The 14,414-nt window shown below is 36.8% G+C and overlaps 1 protein-coding gene across 3 annotated transcripts in view; it reads right to left on the reverse strand.

The window, feature by feature from the left end:
• The window catches only part of col6a4a (collagen, type VI, alpha 4a), a 93,568-nt gene that overhangs the window by 17,833 nt on the left and 61,321 nt on the right, over nucleotides 1-14,414 (reverse strand). For all 3 annotated transcript variants that reach the window (XM_008297971.1, XM_008297970.1, XM_008297969.1), the window contains 12 exons: nucleotides 11,894-11,947; nucleotides 11,147-11,209; nucleotides 9,109-9,174; nucleotides 8,134-8,187; nucleotides 7,317-7,352; nucleotides 7,174-7,236; nucleotides 6,939-7,001; nucleotides 4,084-4,146; nucleotides 3,137-3,199; nucleotides 3,013-3,063; nucleotides 1,865-1,900; nucleotides 39-101 (listed from right to left, as the gene is read on the reverse strand). In XM_008297971.1, coding sequence (XP_008296193.1) covers nucleotides 39-101; nucleotides 1,865-1,900; nucleotides 3,013-3,063; nucleotides 3,137-3,199; nucleotides 4,084-4,146; nucleotides 6,939-7,001; nucleotides 7,174-7,236; nucleotides 7,317-7,352; nucleotides 8,134-8,187; nucleotides 9,109-9,174; nucleotides 11,147-11,209; nucleotides 11,894-11,947 — 675 coding nt within the window. The remainder of the gene's footprint in view (nucleotides 1-38; nucleotides 102-1,864; nucleotides 1,901-3,012; nucleotides 3,064-3,136; nucleotides 3,200-4,083; nucleotides 4,147-6,938; nucleotides 7,002-7,173; nucleotides 7,237-7,316; nucleotides 7,353-8,133; nucleotides 8,188-9,108; nucleotides 9,175-11,146; nucleotides 11,210-11,893; nucleotides 11,948-14,414) is intronic.

Consider the following 14,414-nt stretch of genomic DNA (forward strand, 5'->3'; position numbering starts at 1 on the left):
AAATTATTATTATAAAATCTGAGTAGGTCAGCACTCACGCCTCGACCTCGGTTCCCTTTACGTCCTGGAAGTCCTTTAGGTCCCTGCAGACCATCCTCACCCTGAAGACAAAGACAACAATGCAGAGTTTGCAACTGAGAATTCACAACTGTTTCAGCATTTTCTTTCCTCGGGGTAATTTTTTTCTTCTGGATGTCAACTGAACCAAACATGATCACTGAGGGAAACAATCCGTCTGCTCTTCATGCTCCCTGAACACATAAATGATGAGGTGAAAAAATAAAAACATGCTGTTTCTACAGTCCCTCAACTCAGACCTCCGAAAGTATTTGGACGAACGCCACTAAGATTAACTTGTCATGAATAAATCTTGTACACAGAACACATCTGAATTCAAACACCTGAATCTCGTGTCCTTATGAGGGTTCAGCTGTGAATTCACATGAAGCTTTTGCTGTTAAACTAGTAAAACGATTGTCTCCAGTGTGTAAAATGAAAACTTTACTTGAAGGCATTTTGATTCTTGAGTTATTGTGTTTTTTTTGAGCTACTAGCTCGAGCTCTGAGTGTGGAAAATAATCCTTAACAAACACACAGTTTCCTCATGTTTAATAGAGAGCAAGCAAATGTTTCAGGAAATTATGTTTAATAACTGAAACTGGACATTTGTGAGGTGTTTTAAAAGGGTTAGTCTGAACCTGAGTGTCAGAGCTGAAACCACAATCACAGCATAACAGCCGATATGAGCAGAGAAACATAAATCACACCAAACAAAACAGAAGACTTTCAGCTCATTTTCAAACTATATTGGTGGTTTTCTGCGTTTGCTGCACCTTTCTCTGTAAGTTGCATCTGTGTTGTCAAACTGTTTAAGATGCTTTTTCTTAATTTATTGTGTTTTGTGACTCTGTAGTGTGTTGAGCTTTCAGGGCCACTGTACTGTATACACACACTAAAGAACACACATTTAACCTGCAATGTTAACACTCTTAAAATGTCATCATCTTTAAGGAGCTGAACTTGTCAAAAACCCTATCCAAATTGACTTAAAAATAGTTCAGAATTACTCAAAATGACATAAAAAAATTGTTTGAAGTGACTAAAAAAATATTTTAAGTGACTCAAAAATTGTCCAAAATAACTGAATATTTGCTTAGTGATTTAAAAAATGCTCCAAAATGACAAAAGCCTGTCCAACCTGACTCAAAAATGGTTCAGAATTACTCAAAATTTGTTCATAAAGACTAAAAACTTGTACAAAATGAAAAATCATCCAAAATGACTTCAAAAAAAGTCCAAAATGTATGAAACATGACGATTCTAACAGACATCTTGTTTGAAAGGACACAAAACTGTCCACACTGACTTAAAATTTTCCTTTTCCAAATCCTGAACACTCTCTCTCTCTCTATATATATATAAATATATAAATATGTGTGTGTGTGTGTGTGTGTGTGTGTGTGTGTGTGTGTGTGTGTGTGTGAGAAATAGTTTGTTTTGCTCACAAACAGAGTAAAAGCTTCACAAATCAGAGACTGTGTGTTTAGGCTCTAGTCCAGATTTGACAAGTCTACATAAAATAATTTTAGATGAAATTTCATTGTATCTTCAAGGAGCTGAGTGTAATGGCTACTTTCCTGGCTGTTATTTCTTTTCTTTCTTTCCCTCTGTATTATTAAGGAATTGTGCTGTTACATATAATACTTCCAACAGAATTTTCCAGCAGCCTGACAGGACGTTAACCTCCATCTTACTGTGATGTTTGGAGACTAAACTGCTGAAATCTTCCAAACTGGGACAGATTTGTCTGCAGTGTTTTGTTTAATATGAAAGTGAAGCTGTCGGTGGAAATGACTGGACTTACCAGCAGACCAGGGTAACCAGGGAAACCGGGATCTCCCTGCAGAAGAAATCATCATTAGCATAAAACTAAACGTACTGTTTTCATTAAATTTTTATCTCACATCATCAGACCTTCTGCTCAACCATCTCTTATTCAATTCAATTCTATTCAATTCAATTCTGCTTATGCTTGAAACATTTTTTAATCATAAACTCTGGATATTTAAAATGATATCCTGATATATTAAATACTTTGAGAGATAAATTTCTTAAAAAGTTGCCCATTGACCCACTTTCAGTAGGTTTTTTCATGCATTGAATTTTGAGGATGATTAAACAACAATATCTCATGAACTATTAAAGATAAAAGCAAAACAAAACCCAAAACATTTACACAGTAATGACTTATGATTGATTTAGAATTTGTAATATTGGACAAGCAGATTAAATAATCTCTCAACTAGTGATATTTTCTGATATGAAATACTTGATCACAAAAATGGGGGAAAATAAGTTATTTTCATTGAACTTTCATCATGATTGAGCAGTTATGACAAGTTGTATCACAAAAATGATTATTGGCAGATAGTCTGATCCAAGTAGAACAGAATTCTGGACTTCCAAAATTCTACATGTTTAGTTTTGTATTATAGTGACATGAAGCCAAATGTGGATCAGAAAATATCCCTAACTGACTTCATCATTATCGTTTTTTCTTTTTTTGTTAACATGAGCTCAAACATGGCATTTTTTGTGACAGCCTCAGTGTTGTTTTCGTATTTCAACTCACCCATAATCAGAGATTATTTGATCTGCTTGTCCAATATTATGGATTCTACATCAATACCAAGATGAGAAACAACATTGAAAATTTCAGGCTTTTATCTTTAATAGTTCCTAAAATACTGTTGTTCAAACAACCTCAAATTTTAATGTTCAAACAAACCTGAGCGACAAGCAGGTCGACGGGCAACTATGTAAAAAAAAATTAATAAATTAAAAAAAAAAAAAAAAACTCTCAGAAAGCATTTAATTTCTTAAACTAAAATTTTACAAATAACTTCATAAACATCCATATTTTACACTTTAAAAATCTCTGGTTGAGCAGAAATTGCTGTAAAAATGTGATCTGTGATGCGACTGCCTGCGATCTGAACACAATCTGTCTACCTTTACACCTTTACGTCCTGCAGGCCCATAACCGTCTCTGCCATCTTCACCCTGAAACAGACAGACAGTCACCGAGAGTGGATACACTCCTTATATCACACAGTGTACACAAACAGGGCCGTACCGGCATTCCTCTGGGTCCCAGTGGTCCTGGAACTCCTTTATCCCCGGGGTCTCCTGGTTGGCCCTTCAACAACAACAACAGCTAGTTTTAATCTCTGTATCAAACATGACAATACAGTGAAAATCAGAAATCAAAACATGACCAGACATTGGACCAACTGATCGATCAGTTGTCTCATCAATAGAATATTGGAGAAGTGACAACTCTGAACATCTCTCCAGTCACAAAGGGCATCATTAAACTGGTGCTACTAATCGATCCAGCATGTTAACTATTGGCAGCACTATTATTGGTTCTTTTAGTTATTTTTTTAAGTGAATAAGATTAACAAAGCGAAAACTGCATCAAAAATGAATTAGAAATGGAGTATAATAAATATAATGTGCAAGAAAATGTTGAGATAGAAATAATAAATAATAAATCTGAATGTCTTTGGTCATTCTGGGTCTCTGCAGCAGTTTTGAGTATCTTTGTAGTTCTTTTGCATCTCTTTGCAATCAATTTGTGTTACTATGTGCTTGCTTTGACTCTGTGGTCAGTTTGTCATGTGTGTCATTTTGCATCACTTTTTCATCATTGTGTGTCTTTTTGTGGTCCGATTCAGTCTCTTTGTGGCTGCTTTCTGCCACTTTATCATCAATTTGTGTCACTTTGAAATTTTTCTTTTTTATTGCTTTTCAAAATTGAATCATTGTCAAATTAATGTAGCATTTTGACAAAAATGTAACAAAAAATAGATTTCCACAAAATAATGTCAATTAGTTAAAGTGTAAAATAAGTGACTACATAAAGATTCATCCCCTTCTTTACAGTATTTTGCAGATTTTCTGAACACAAGTACAATACATCTTGTTTAATCCAGTCTGATCTAATCGTTTTTTATAAACTAATCTGATGTCAGACTGTGACATGTTTCCTGCATCATAAATGAAGACATATCGTCACACCTTCTGTCCATTACCACCTCGGCGTCCTGCTGCTCCGGGGCCTCCGACTGAGCCTGGTCCACCCTGCAGGAAAACAAAAACAGAATCAGAGCAGCAAATTATTCTGCTATTCGAATGTCCTTGAATGCATCACCAAGAGTAATTTGAAAATGTCATCGTAACACGGTGAATGAAGGAGCTACTTTCAATTTATGTTTACAGCTAAGAGCAGCAGACTGATAAGAACTCTCCTCAGCTGCTTGTTTGCAGCAGAAATGCTGCATGAACACATCACTTTTTAAGTTGCTTACTCAAGTGTATTATTTATACAACACATTTAAAACACCAGATGTGGAGCTAAAGTGCTGCTTAACAAAGAAATGAGTCTACTTTTCCTAACAAGTTCTAAATATTCGTCACATGTGGACGATGCATGAACATCATTGCTGAACTGGAAAAATCCGAGATCTGATCTTGTTGATCTGCAAACTGGACATTTTGTATTGGAGACACGCATCGTTAATAAATCTGTGAGCAGCAGCTCCTCAGTGACTTTTATTGAGCAGCAGAGTTTTATAACGTCGCTCTGAAGAGACAAAGATTATATAAAAACAGACGTGTAAATAGTTTGTAAGCAATCAAAAATCTCAACCCTTAAATTATACTTGGACTTAGACAAGTGATTTTTTTGGGACAAAAATAAAGTGAAATTAACAAAATTTTTATTCCAGTTAAACAGCAGACAATGGTATATGTCAGTAGGTAACTTAGGTGCTTTTAAAACTCTTCTGTTTTTGCTAAAAACTGAAGTTTGAGCTGTAAAGGCAGCAGCTCTGCACTATGAAATCAGGGAATTTAACGGCTGATAATAGAACCTGTGTGTTTTTACTGGCCTTGTGCTGTGAGGTTATAATTACTAACACAGTTGTGTTTCGTTTTTGAGCGCTGAAGCAGAAATGCAGTGATAACAAACAGAAGCAGTAAATGTAACTACCACAGATGGACTCTGAGAAACCAGTGTGTGGTCTAGTTACTGGACATGAAGCAGAACCAGAACATGTTTGTTCACTTTGTTCTACAGCAAAATATCTTCTCACATGAAATGAACCAGTTTGGAGCGTGTAGTTCATGTTCTGTCAACATTGTCCACATTTAGAGGAATCTGTGCAATATACGAGGTGTGTCAGAAAAGTTCTAGGACTGGTGTCACAAAAGATATATTTCAAATCCAAACTACAAACTACAGGTTTTCCCCTTTGAAGTAATCCCCCTGGAGTCGAACACACTTCCCCAGCCTTCTCTGCCTTCACGCCGCCATGCACTCCTGGAAGGATTCTTCCAGAGTCCTCCACAGCTCCGTTGTCACAGCCATCTTGATGTTGTCCTCGTCTTCAAAACAGATCCCCTTGATGACCCCCTTGAGTTTGGGGAAGAGGAAAAAAATCCCACAGAGCAAGGTTGGGTGAGTAGGGAGGTCGCTTCAGCACAGCAATGTTCTTCTCAGCCAGGAACTGTCGGATGCTCAGGGCATTGTGAGCAGGCGTGATGTCATGGTGAAGCAGCCACGACTTGTCCTGCCACAACTCTCACCTCTTCTCGCACACTGAACGAAGCAAATGCTGCAGGATCTCTTGGTATATGTGCTGGTTGATCGTCTGAAGGGAAAACTTGTAGTTTGGGTTTGAATAATATATTTGTGACACCAGTCCTGGAACTTTTCTGACACACCTCGTATAGATTTTCTACATATAGAAGAATCTGTACAATAATAACAGTTCTTATGCATATTTCTCATTTAATTGGATTTATTTTACTGATTTCTACACCATTGTCTTTGCTGCTGTGACACTGCCAATTTCTGTGCTGTGGGATCAATTGGAAATTATCTTACATAGAATAATTCTGCGCAATAGTATTTTCCACATCCATATATCCTACTTATTTTTGTGCAGATGTTCCATATATGTTTTGGTACATTTCACCGCTTTCAGAATAATAAAGGGTTATCCTATTTGATCTCCTTTAACTTCTTGTTCTATCTCTGTTGCTCTGACAGGAATGAATTCAACTGGATATTATTTTTGCTCTGTGATGATTTGGTAATGAACCATGCAGCCTTTAATACTTTACACTGCTGGTAACACATTTCATTTCCTCGCTTTGGAAAGAATCCACCGACAGTAGTTCACAGATAAATAAAGATCAGTGGATTGCAGCTCGGAGCTACAATCACAACAAACTCGCACAATAAAATCTAACATCATCATGCCATTTTCTTCAGGTGTTTTAGGAGTTTCATCTCCAAACTAGTTCCACTAAATAACACTGACTGAGAGGGAACATCTGCTTAGTTGGCCTCCTGATGCAGACAGATGAGCTCCAGATGTTGTGCGAAAGCAGCAGCGACGTCGCCTGTCAGACTCGCAGTAATTAAGGCGTTACATGTGACAACCGCACAATTAGCCAACATGTCCCGCCCTGGTGAAGGCTTCATGATGATGAAGATATAGTGACACGAGAGTCTCCTGAGACTCACAGGACGAGTTGTGGATTTGGACTTTTATTTGTTGTGCAACAACTCTTTGTGACAAAATACAATTTAAGTAAGTATGTACATACAATCAATGAGCATGACTTGTTTTTTGTGTTTTTCTCACAGTGAATTTTATATAATTAAAGAGTCTTTGAGTGATTTTTTTTTTGTTTAAATTAGAAAACTGTGATTATTTTTATTTCTTGTTTATTTAATCATGACTTAACTTTCATTAAATCCTCTTCTATAAACCTTCTGTTCATGTTGCTGTTATGGGTGAAACTGTAACTTCTGTTCTCTATGACTTTTCTGATCCTCTTTATGAAACAGATGATGAGCTGACCTGAGGTCCAGGAAGGCCGGGGATTCCTCTGGGTCCAGGCTGACCTCTGACCCCTCTGGTACCCTGCAGAGATGAGATGTTTCAATTCCATCAGCCTTCTCTGATGCAATATTTCAAAATGCACAGCTAGCTTCCTGCTGCTACATTCACCGTTTCTCAGCCAGTAAGGGTTTTTTTTTCCTACAAGCTGTCCTGTTCCTTTACCTGTGTGACCTCACCTGCCCTGACAACTCACCTGTGGACCTGAAGCACCTGGGATGCCCTGCAGTCCTGCAGCTCCAGGCTCTCCAGCTGCACCCTGCACACAAACACACAGTTTAACTGGGTGTTTACTGGTGTTTAAAGTAGCTCTGGGTGTTGTTTGATCTGCTCTCCTACCTTCACACCCGGAGACCCTCTTCTTCCATCTTGACCCTGAGCAGCAGATAAACATAACGTGTCAGTAATTGATTATTTTACAGGCTTTTTGGCAGAATCTCAGGCAGAAAAGAGGAAACTTCTGCAGTTCCCAAGAAGAACAAAACAAAACAAAAAAGACTAGATTTAATATGAAAAATGAATTTCATGATATGAAAAAAAAATCTGAAATTTGGGTTAAAAAATAAAACAGCACCACATGATGGAAGAAAACTAGGCAGCGAAAAAGCGGAAAAGTCTAATCTGTTGGGCCCAAAGCAACAGCAAAAAAAAAAAAAAGCACTAGAAAGCACATGAAATAGATGGCTAAGCAACAATCATTCAACTGAAAGGGATAAATTAATAAAATATCTAGTTAAATACAGTATTCACCAAGTTGTTAATGCTTTTCAGCATTGCATTATAGCTAATATAATTTTGCTTTTTTGACAAGAACTTAAAAATAAAATAAACAATAGAAAAAACTTTTTGTAAACTGTTGCCAAACTATTTAAATTAAATTGATAAATAGACCTGAGAGCTCAGAAATGTGTTTTAAGACAAGAATAAGAGCAGTAAACATGAAAACTGAGACAGGAAAGAAAAGTAGAAGCAAAAAAGACAAAAAGAAACAAAAAAGATGCAAACAGAAGCACAAAAGATGAAAACAGAAGCCAACAGATATTTATAAGCAGCAATGACAAAAATAGAGGCAGTAAAGATGCAACAGAAGCAGAAAACACGAAAATAAGCAGAAAAGCAAAACACAGAGGCAGAAAAGAAAAAAATAAAATCTCACCGGGTTTCCAACTATTCCGCTCTCACCTGGGCGCCCGTCCGGTCCAGGTAAACCCTGTGGATTCAAACACATCAGCACCCTGACTTTTTTTTTTTTTTTTTAAACAGTGTAATGATCCCAAACCTCAACATAAAATGAGACCATGTTTCTGGAAATATTCCTGTTAATATTTTGACTTTCAAGCAGTCTTCTGGTGAAGAAAATCTCCCAAGAGTTGCTGCAATCACAGATTTTGATCCAAAGCTGCTTTTTGTGAGCTGCAATGTGATTTTGAAATGGATAATGTGCCCTGTAAATTAGATAAATTACTCCCAAATTATTTCCAAACACAGAACTTCCCCACAGTTTCCCATTGAGACCCCACCCAAGCACACAAACCAGTTCCCGAAAAGGATCCAAACAGTCCAAACAATCAAATTCATGCTCTGCTGCATCTCCACCTCCAAGAGAAGAAGCTGGTTGGATTCATGAAGGTTTATCTCATTTATGGATACCTTTAATGTGTTCTGTCTATTTTCACCATGTTGGTTTACTTATACTAACTTATGTGTATATCTAATGTCATACAGATCTAGTTTTAATCTTTTATTATGCACTGCCTCTTCCTGACAGATCATTTAGGAATATAATGCCCTTTGTGTTTGTTCCGTGTTCTTTATGAACCTGTAAATATTTTCACTTATTAAAACAAAGCTATAGAGTCATTCACGCAGCAGAGATCATATAAAACAGGACAGAAAACACAGTAAGAGAGGAAAACCATAAGGGAAAATCAGACTAAACATGATTATGATATACAATATGGAAATAATATATAAATATGGACATTATGTGTGCAGCCAAACTATTTCATCTTCTGTGAGGCTCAAGGACGTCAAGCATTTAGCTGCTCGAATAAACGTTCAGGAAAACTGTCTACAGAACAAACTAACAGCACTTTGACCACCTGGTGTGATGTGAACGTTTGTGTCTTACCGGTAAACCTGCGTTTCCAGAGTCTCCTTTGGCTCCGGGCGAGTTGTTATCAGCACCCGGCTCTCCCTGTGGGACAGAGCACAAAGATGAACCCGGAGCGGCCTCCAGCTGTGGTCCAGCTGTGTTTGTCTCAGTGAGATTACAGAACGAGCCCAATGAGCGATTTGTTGGGTTCAGCTTCGCCAACAAGAGGTTTGATTTTCTCTCAGGACTGTTTTCAAGTAAACGTTTTGGCTGAAACTTGCAGGACTTTTCTCTCAAACCGTAGATCTGCTGATCCAACTCTGGTGACCGTCTGAACTAGAGATCCATCGACGTAGTTTTTTTGTTTTTAGATTTGTTTCTTTTTTTGTTTGTTTTGGGCCGATATCCTTATATAGACCTGAAATACAATAACTATAATGTTTTCACAGCATCTGATAGCAGGAACCTGTGATTGACAACATCATTAATAAGGGTCACTATAACTAAATATGCAAAATAGAAATACAAGTGATTAAATTAGGACGCTTTCCTCTGTTTATCTGGGATTGAATGAGATTGATAAGTTTGTCTTGGAACTTAGCCGCTAGCCTTTGCCAACTGTGAGAGAAGCTAATTTCCTGGTTTGTGGCAGTGGCTTGTGTTTTCTTGTTCAATTTTTCTGTCGAAGAGACATTTCTGAGACCGCCAATAATTTACCAATAATTGGGGGTGAAAAAAAGCCAAATAAGGGCCAATCGAACAGGCCAATCATTGATCGATCCCAAGTTTGAACTTTAGATCTAGTTTCTGTTGCTGCAGGAGTGATGGTTTGATCTCAAATGCAAATAGTTCGACAGAGCCAACACCTCTTTAAACCAGCAGCTTTGTTAGAACTTTTGTACGTGCATGTTTCATTTCTTCCTTTTTTCTTATTTTTAATCCTTATATCCTCGTTGCAACACCTTCCACTCCTATTCCTATCTTGCAGCAAAAACACCTAAAACAACACCATGATGGCTGTCCACAAGAATGCAACCAAGGAAACTCTCAATGGTTTCTTATCAAGTGTCACAGAAACAGAAACGTGAGCCTTAAAAGTGAGCAAAAATTAAAGATTTTGGTCCAACTAAAATATAAATGTATATACTTGAAGCAATCCTGCAAATTTTGTCATCAAAACACTGCAAGATCTGACTTAACTGCGAGTTTTGAGAATGTGTGTTTAGGCTGCTTTGGTGCAAAATATTTAGGAAATGAAAATAAATAGTTTCTGTTTTTGCAAAGACAAGAACATCCTCAATGCTGTGATACCAAATATGACCATGTTCACTGGCACAATGTGAAAACTGAAAGAAGGGGAGGAGAGTGCAGTGGATGCAGGAGTGTTCAGGGGGTTTGTGAGGACAACAAGGAGGAGAATGAAGAAAAAAACGAATAAACAAAAGAAAGAAAGAAAAAAAAAGAAAAAAGCAAGAGAGATAGAATAAGAAAAAGGGTGAGGACGAAGAGGATAAACAAAGAAGTTGAAGAAGTAAAAGGAGACTGAAGATGAAGAAGGGGACTGAAGTTGAAGACGAGTAAAAACAAGATTTAAAACTAGTAGAAGACAAAGAAGGTGAATAAGTACAAACATTACAAGAAGAAAAAGACAAAAAGAAGCAGAGGAAAGCGGGAAAAGAAGGAAGAACTAGTGAGAGGAGGAAGGACTAGAATTAGCAGAAGAAGAAAAAGAAGAGTGAGGAAGAAGAGGAAGCAGAAAAAGCATTGGTAGATGTAAAACTAGCACAAGAAAACAGGCGCAAGAAGAAGTTAGTGGAAGGAAGAAGAAGTAGAATTAGAAAAAAGGAGCAGAAAAAAAACCCCAGAATCAGTAGAAGGGGTAGAATTAGAAGTTGGAAAGAAGGAGAATTAGTGATAGTAAAAGATGAAGAAGGAGAGTTAGTAGAACAGGAAGTACAATTAGCAAAAGTAGGAAGAAGACAAGAAGATTAAGAAGTAGTAGTATAGAAGCAGGAGGAGTTTAACTGCAGTCCTGTGAGACTGATGTTTGTTCTGTTGGAAGCGGTAAACTCACCGGATCTCCTCTCAGGCCTCGCTGTCCTTTGAGCCCCGCCTCCCCTCGGATACCTGGGATACCCTGAGGACAACAGTTCAGCCTGTCAATCAAACGCTCAGAGGTCGGAGGTCAACAGCCCAGAGCATCAAGGCGACATCGTGGTCATGTGGGGGCTTCGTCTGGCGGCTGTAAAATGGCTGAAGGCGAATTCCACTGAACTACACAAACACTTTAAAGAACTTCTGACCAGCCAGACCAACAAAATAAACTGAAGAGCAACAAGAAGTTCAAATACTAACAGCAAATAAAGAGCTAATTATAGTTGTTTACAACACATTACACAGTGTCTCTCTGAACGTTTAGGGAGTTAATGCAGCCTAGACTTTTTTTTTCTTTAATTTAAAGAAATGGTTATAGAAACTAGCAGCACTAATGAATAAAACATACTGAAATTAAATATTCATTCACTCATTTTTATTCGTTCTGAATTATAGGTTAAAAGTAATGTAATTACTTAAAGTTCTTTAGTAAAATTGTAAAAAAATGATTTTTAAAGTATATTCAATTTCATCCTTAAAAAAATGGAAGTATTTGTTAACAACACATGCTAACTTGCTAATGAAATTCTGGCAATAGTACAGATAAGGTTACTTATTTTTTAAATGTGTTTTAAAAACACCCATGTTACATTTTCACATCATTAACTCATCATATTGACACAGAGACAGTGATTATTGGATATTGATGAGGATAGAAGTGTTTTACTGGGTTTCCGGGGTTTCCTCTCTCTCCTCGGCCTCCGTCGGCTCCCGTCAATCCCTGAAAAACCAGAAAAACATAGATCAGAAAAAGTCCAATCAGTTCACCTCCTGCTCACTTGCTGCAAAAATAATCCAATAATCCTGAGGATGAGCACCAGGCTGCTTGGTATGAGCAGAAATACAACAACAAAACAGAACAAAAATGTAAATAATGTCCACATCAAAAATCTGTATCCTTACAAAGAGTAATATATTCCTGATGACGTGTGACTGGAAAATGACACCATTTTTACTGAATTTAAATAAGCAAAAAATGCTCCATTTTACATATATTTGCTGCTTTTTAAAAGAACACTTCAATGTATTAAGGGCTGAAACAATGGTCCATTTTTTAACCTGTTATTTTACTATTAAATTACAGATAATAGAGTAAAATCACAGAAAAAAATATTCATTTACACGTTGACAGAGAATTTGTTGCATTCGAGATAAAAAAAAAAACAAAACCTAAAAACCTGAGGAGGGGCGCCCCTGTAGCTCACCTAATTGAGCGGGCGACCCGTAAACAGGGGCTATAGATCCTCGGTCGTGAATTCGACTCCTGCTCATGACCCGTTGCTGCAGGTCTCCCCATTCTTCTCCCCCCCCTTTCCTGTCTATCTCTACTGCGCTAAAATAAAGGCAAAAAGCCAAAAAATAAAAAACAATAAAAAAAAAAAAAACTGAGGAAGTAAATTTGAAAAATCATACACTACATAAAATCTATGTTTCTTTAACTGTTTTAACTGTAATTAAAAAAAACAAACTATTTACTGTTATTTTACAGATGTTCCCTGGTTTGTGAAATTACATGTAACAAATAAAATCACAGAACCAAAGTGTTAATTTACAGCGGCCTCCATAATTATTGGCACCCCTGGTTAAGATGTGTTCTTTAGCTTCTAGGAAATTGAGTTTTTTTCCTAAATAATATAGGACCACAATGAAAAAAAAAAGAGGAAAATTCAACCTTTAATTCAAGTGCATTTATTCAGTGTGAAAAAAATCCCACATTAAAAAATAATTCTTTTACATCAAATCATGTGTGCCACAATTATTAGCACCCTTGATGTTAATACTTTGTACAACCCTCTTTTGCCAACAATTCATTTGAGTTGAGTTAAAGGTTGCATTTTTCTACAATTTTCAGTGTGAGAGTATGCTTCTGCAATAAAAAAGAATTTATTTTAAGGCTTTTAACACATCTTAACCAGGGGTGCCAATAATTATGGACGGCGCTGTGTATGTGGACTGTAAAAAACAAAAACAAAAAAACGGTCACGACTGAAAACTGTGTCCACATCAAAAAATCGGTGTCTTTACGAATAGTAATTTGTTCTTTTACAGTCTTTGATCAGTGACAATCAGTACGTTTCCACAATTTTTCACAGTATCTAAATAAGCAAAATAGAAGTATTTGCAGATATCTGCTCTCATGTAAAAGAAAAATTATGTAAAACAGCAAACGTTTAGTGTTTGAGTTAACAGACAAGTAAAATCACAAATGAGTATTAATTTACAAGTTGAAAAAAAGACTAAAAATGTCAATGTCCACATCAAAAATCTGTATTTTTATAAACAGATTTATTTATTTTTTGTCACACTGTGACCGTAAAATGATACAGTTCAGCTACTTTATCTGATTTAGATAAAGATTCAGTTATTTTACAGACACGTGCCTTTATGTGTTTTACCATTTACATAGTTTTTAAATGTTACAGTATTCCACCATTCTTTTTTTGGGTTTTTTTTGGGTCCTTTTCCTACCAGATTTATACAGGGTGTTTTTTGTGTTAGTATAGTTAGGAATTACTTGCTTTGTGTAGAAAAGTGAAAACATTATTCTCACACCATTTAGTTTTCTTTCTACTTTATTGAAATTTACAACGAGAGTAGCTGCAGACTGAACTGTTCTTCTCGTCAAAGTTTAGTTTTTTGTTTAACATACTGTTTTAGTTTTTGTTGTTGTTTTTTTTTTAATGTTGGAGGATTAAAACTCCACGAACTCCTTTGCTCTGCACAAAAGTTTTTACAGTTTTCTGTTGTACTTCTTTGTTGTAGTTGGTAAAGTAAGTTGAAAGAAAAAAAACAAGAAGTGAACTTTAAAGCTCGCCTGATTCTCGCAGTTTAAATCTTATCAGTCGGATGTTAAAGGAAACATTTTTAGACTCAGTGACTCAGACTTTCTGAGGGCATCCCAATCTGTTAGCGTCCTGTTTACATCCTCAGTGTCTCCAGGAGGATTTTATCTGACAGGAGTCTTTAGTCTGATCTCAGCAGAGATACCAGACCAGAGGGGTACACTACGAAGCCAGTTTGACATAGCCAGGCTTTCTTTGTGTCAGTCAGCTCAACAAAAACTAAAACCCCAGTCAGAGATCAGGGGTATCATGGAGGTGGTTTCCAATTTTCGTTGTGAACTCAGACTTCCTGCTTCAGACTCTGTGCGCGTTCACATAAAAGGAGGCGTTTAACTCGTCACGTGA

This window comes from Stegastes partitus, unplaced genomic scaffold (genome assembly GCF_000690725.1).
Source record: "Stegastes partitus isolate 25-593 unplaced genomic scaffold, Stegastes_partitus-1.0.2 Scaffold1265, whole genome shotgun sequence".
Lineage (NCBI taxonomy): Eukaryota > Metazoa > Chordata > Actinopteri > Pomacentridae > Stegastes > Stegastes partitus.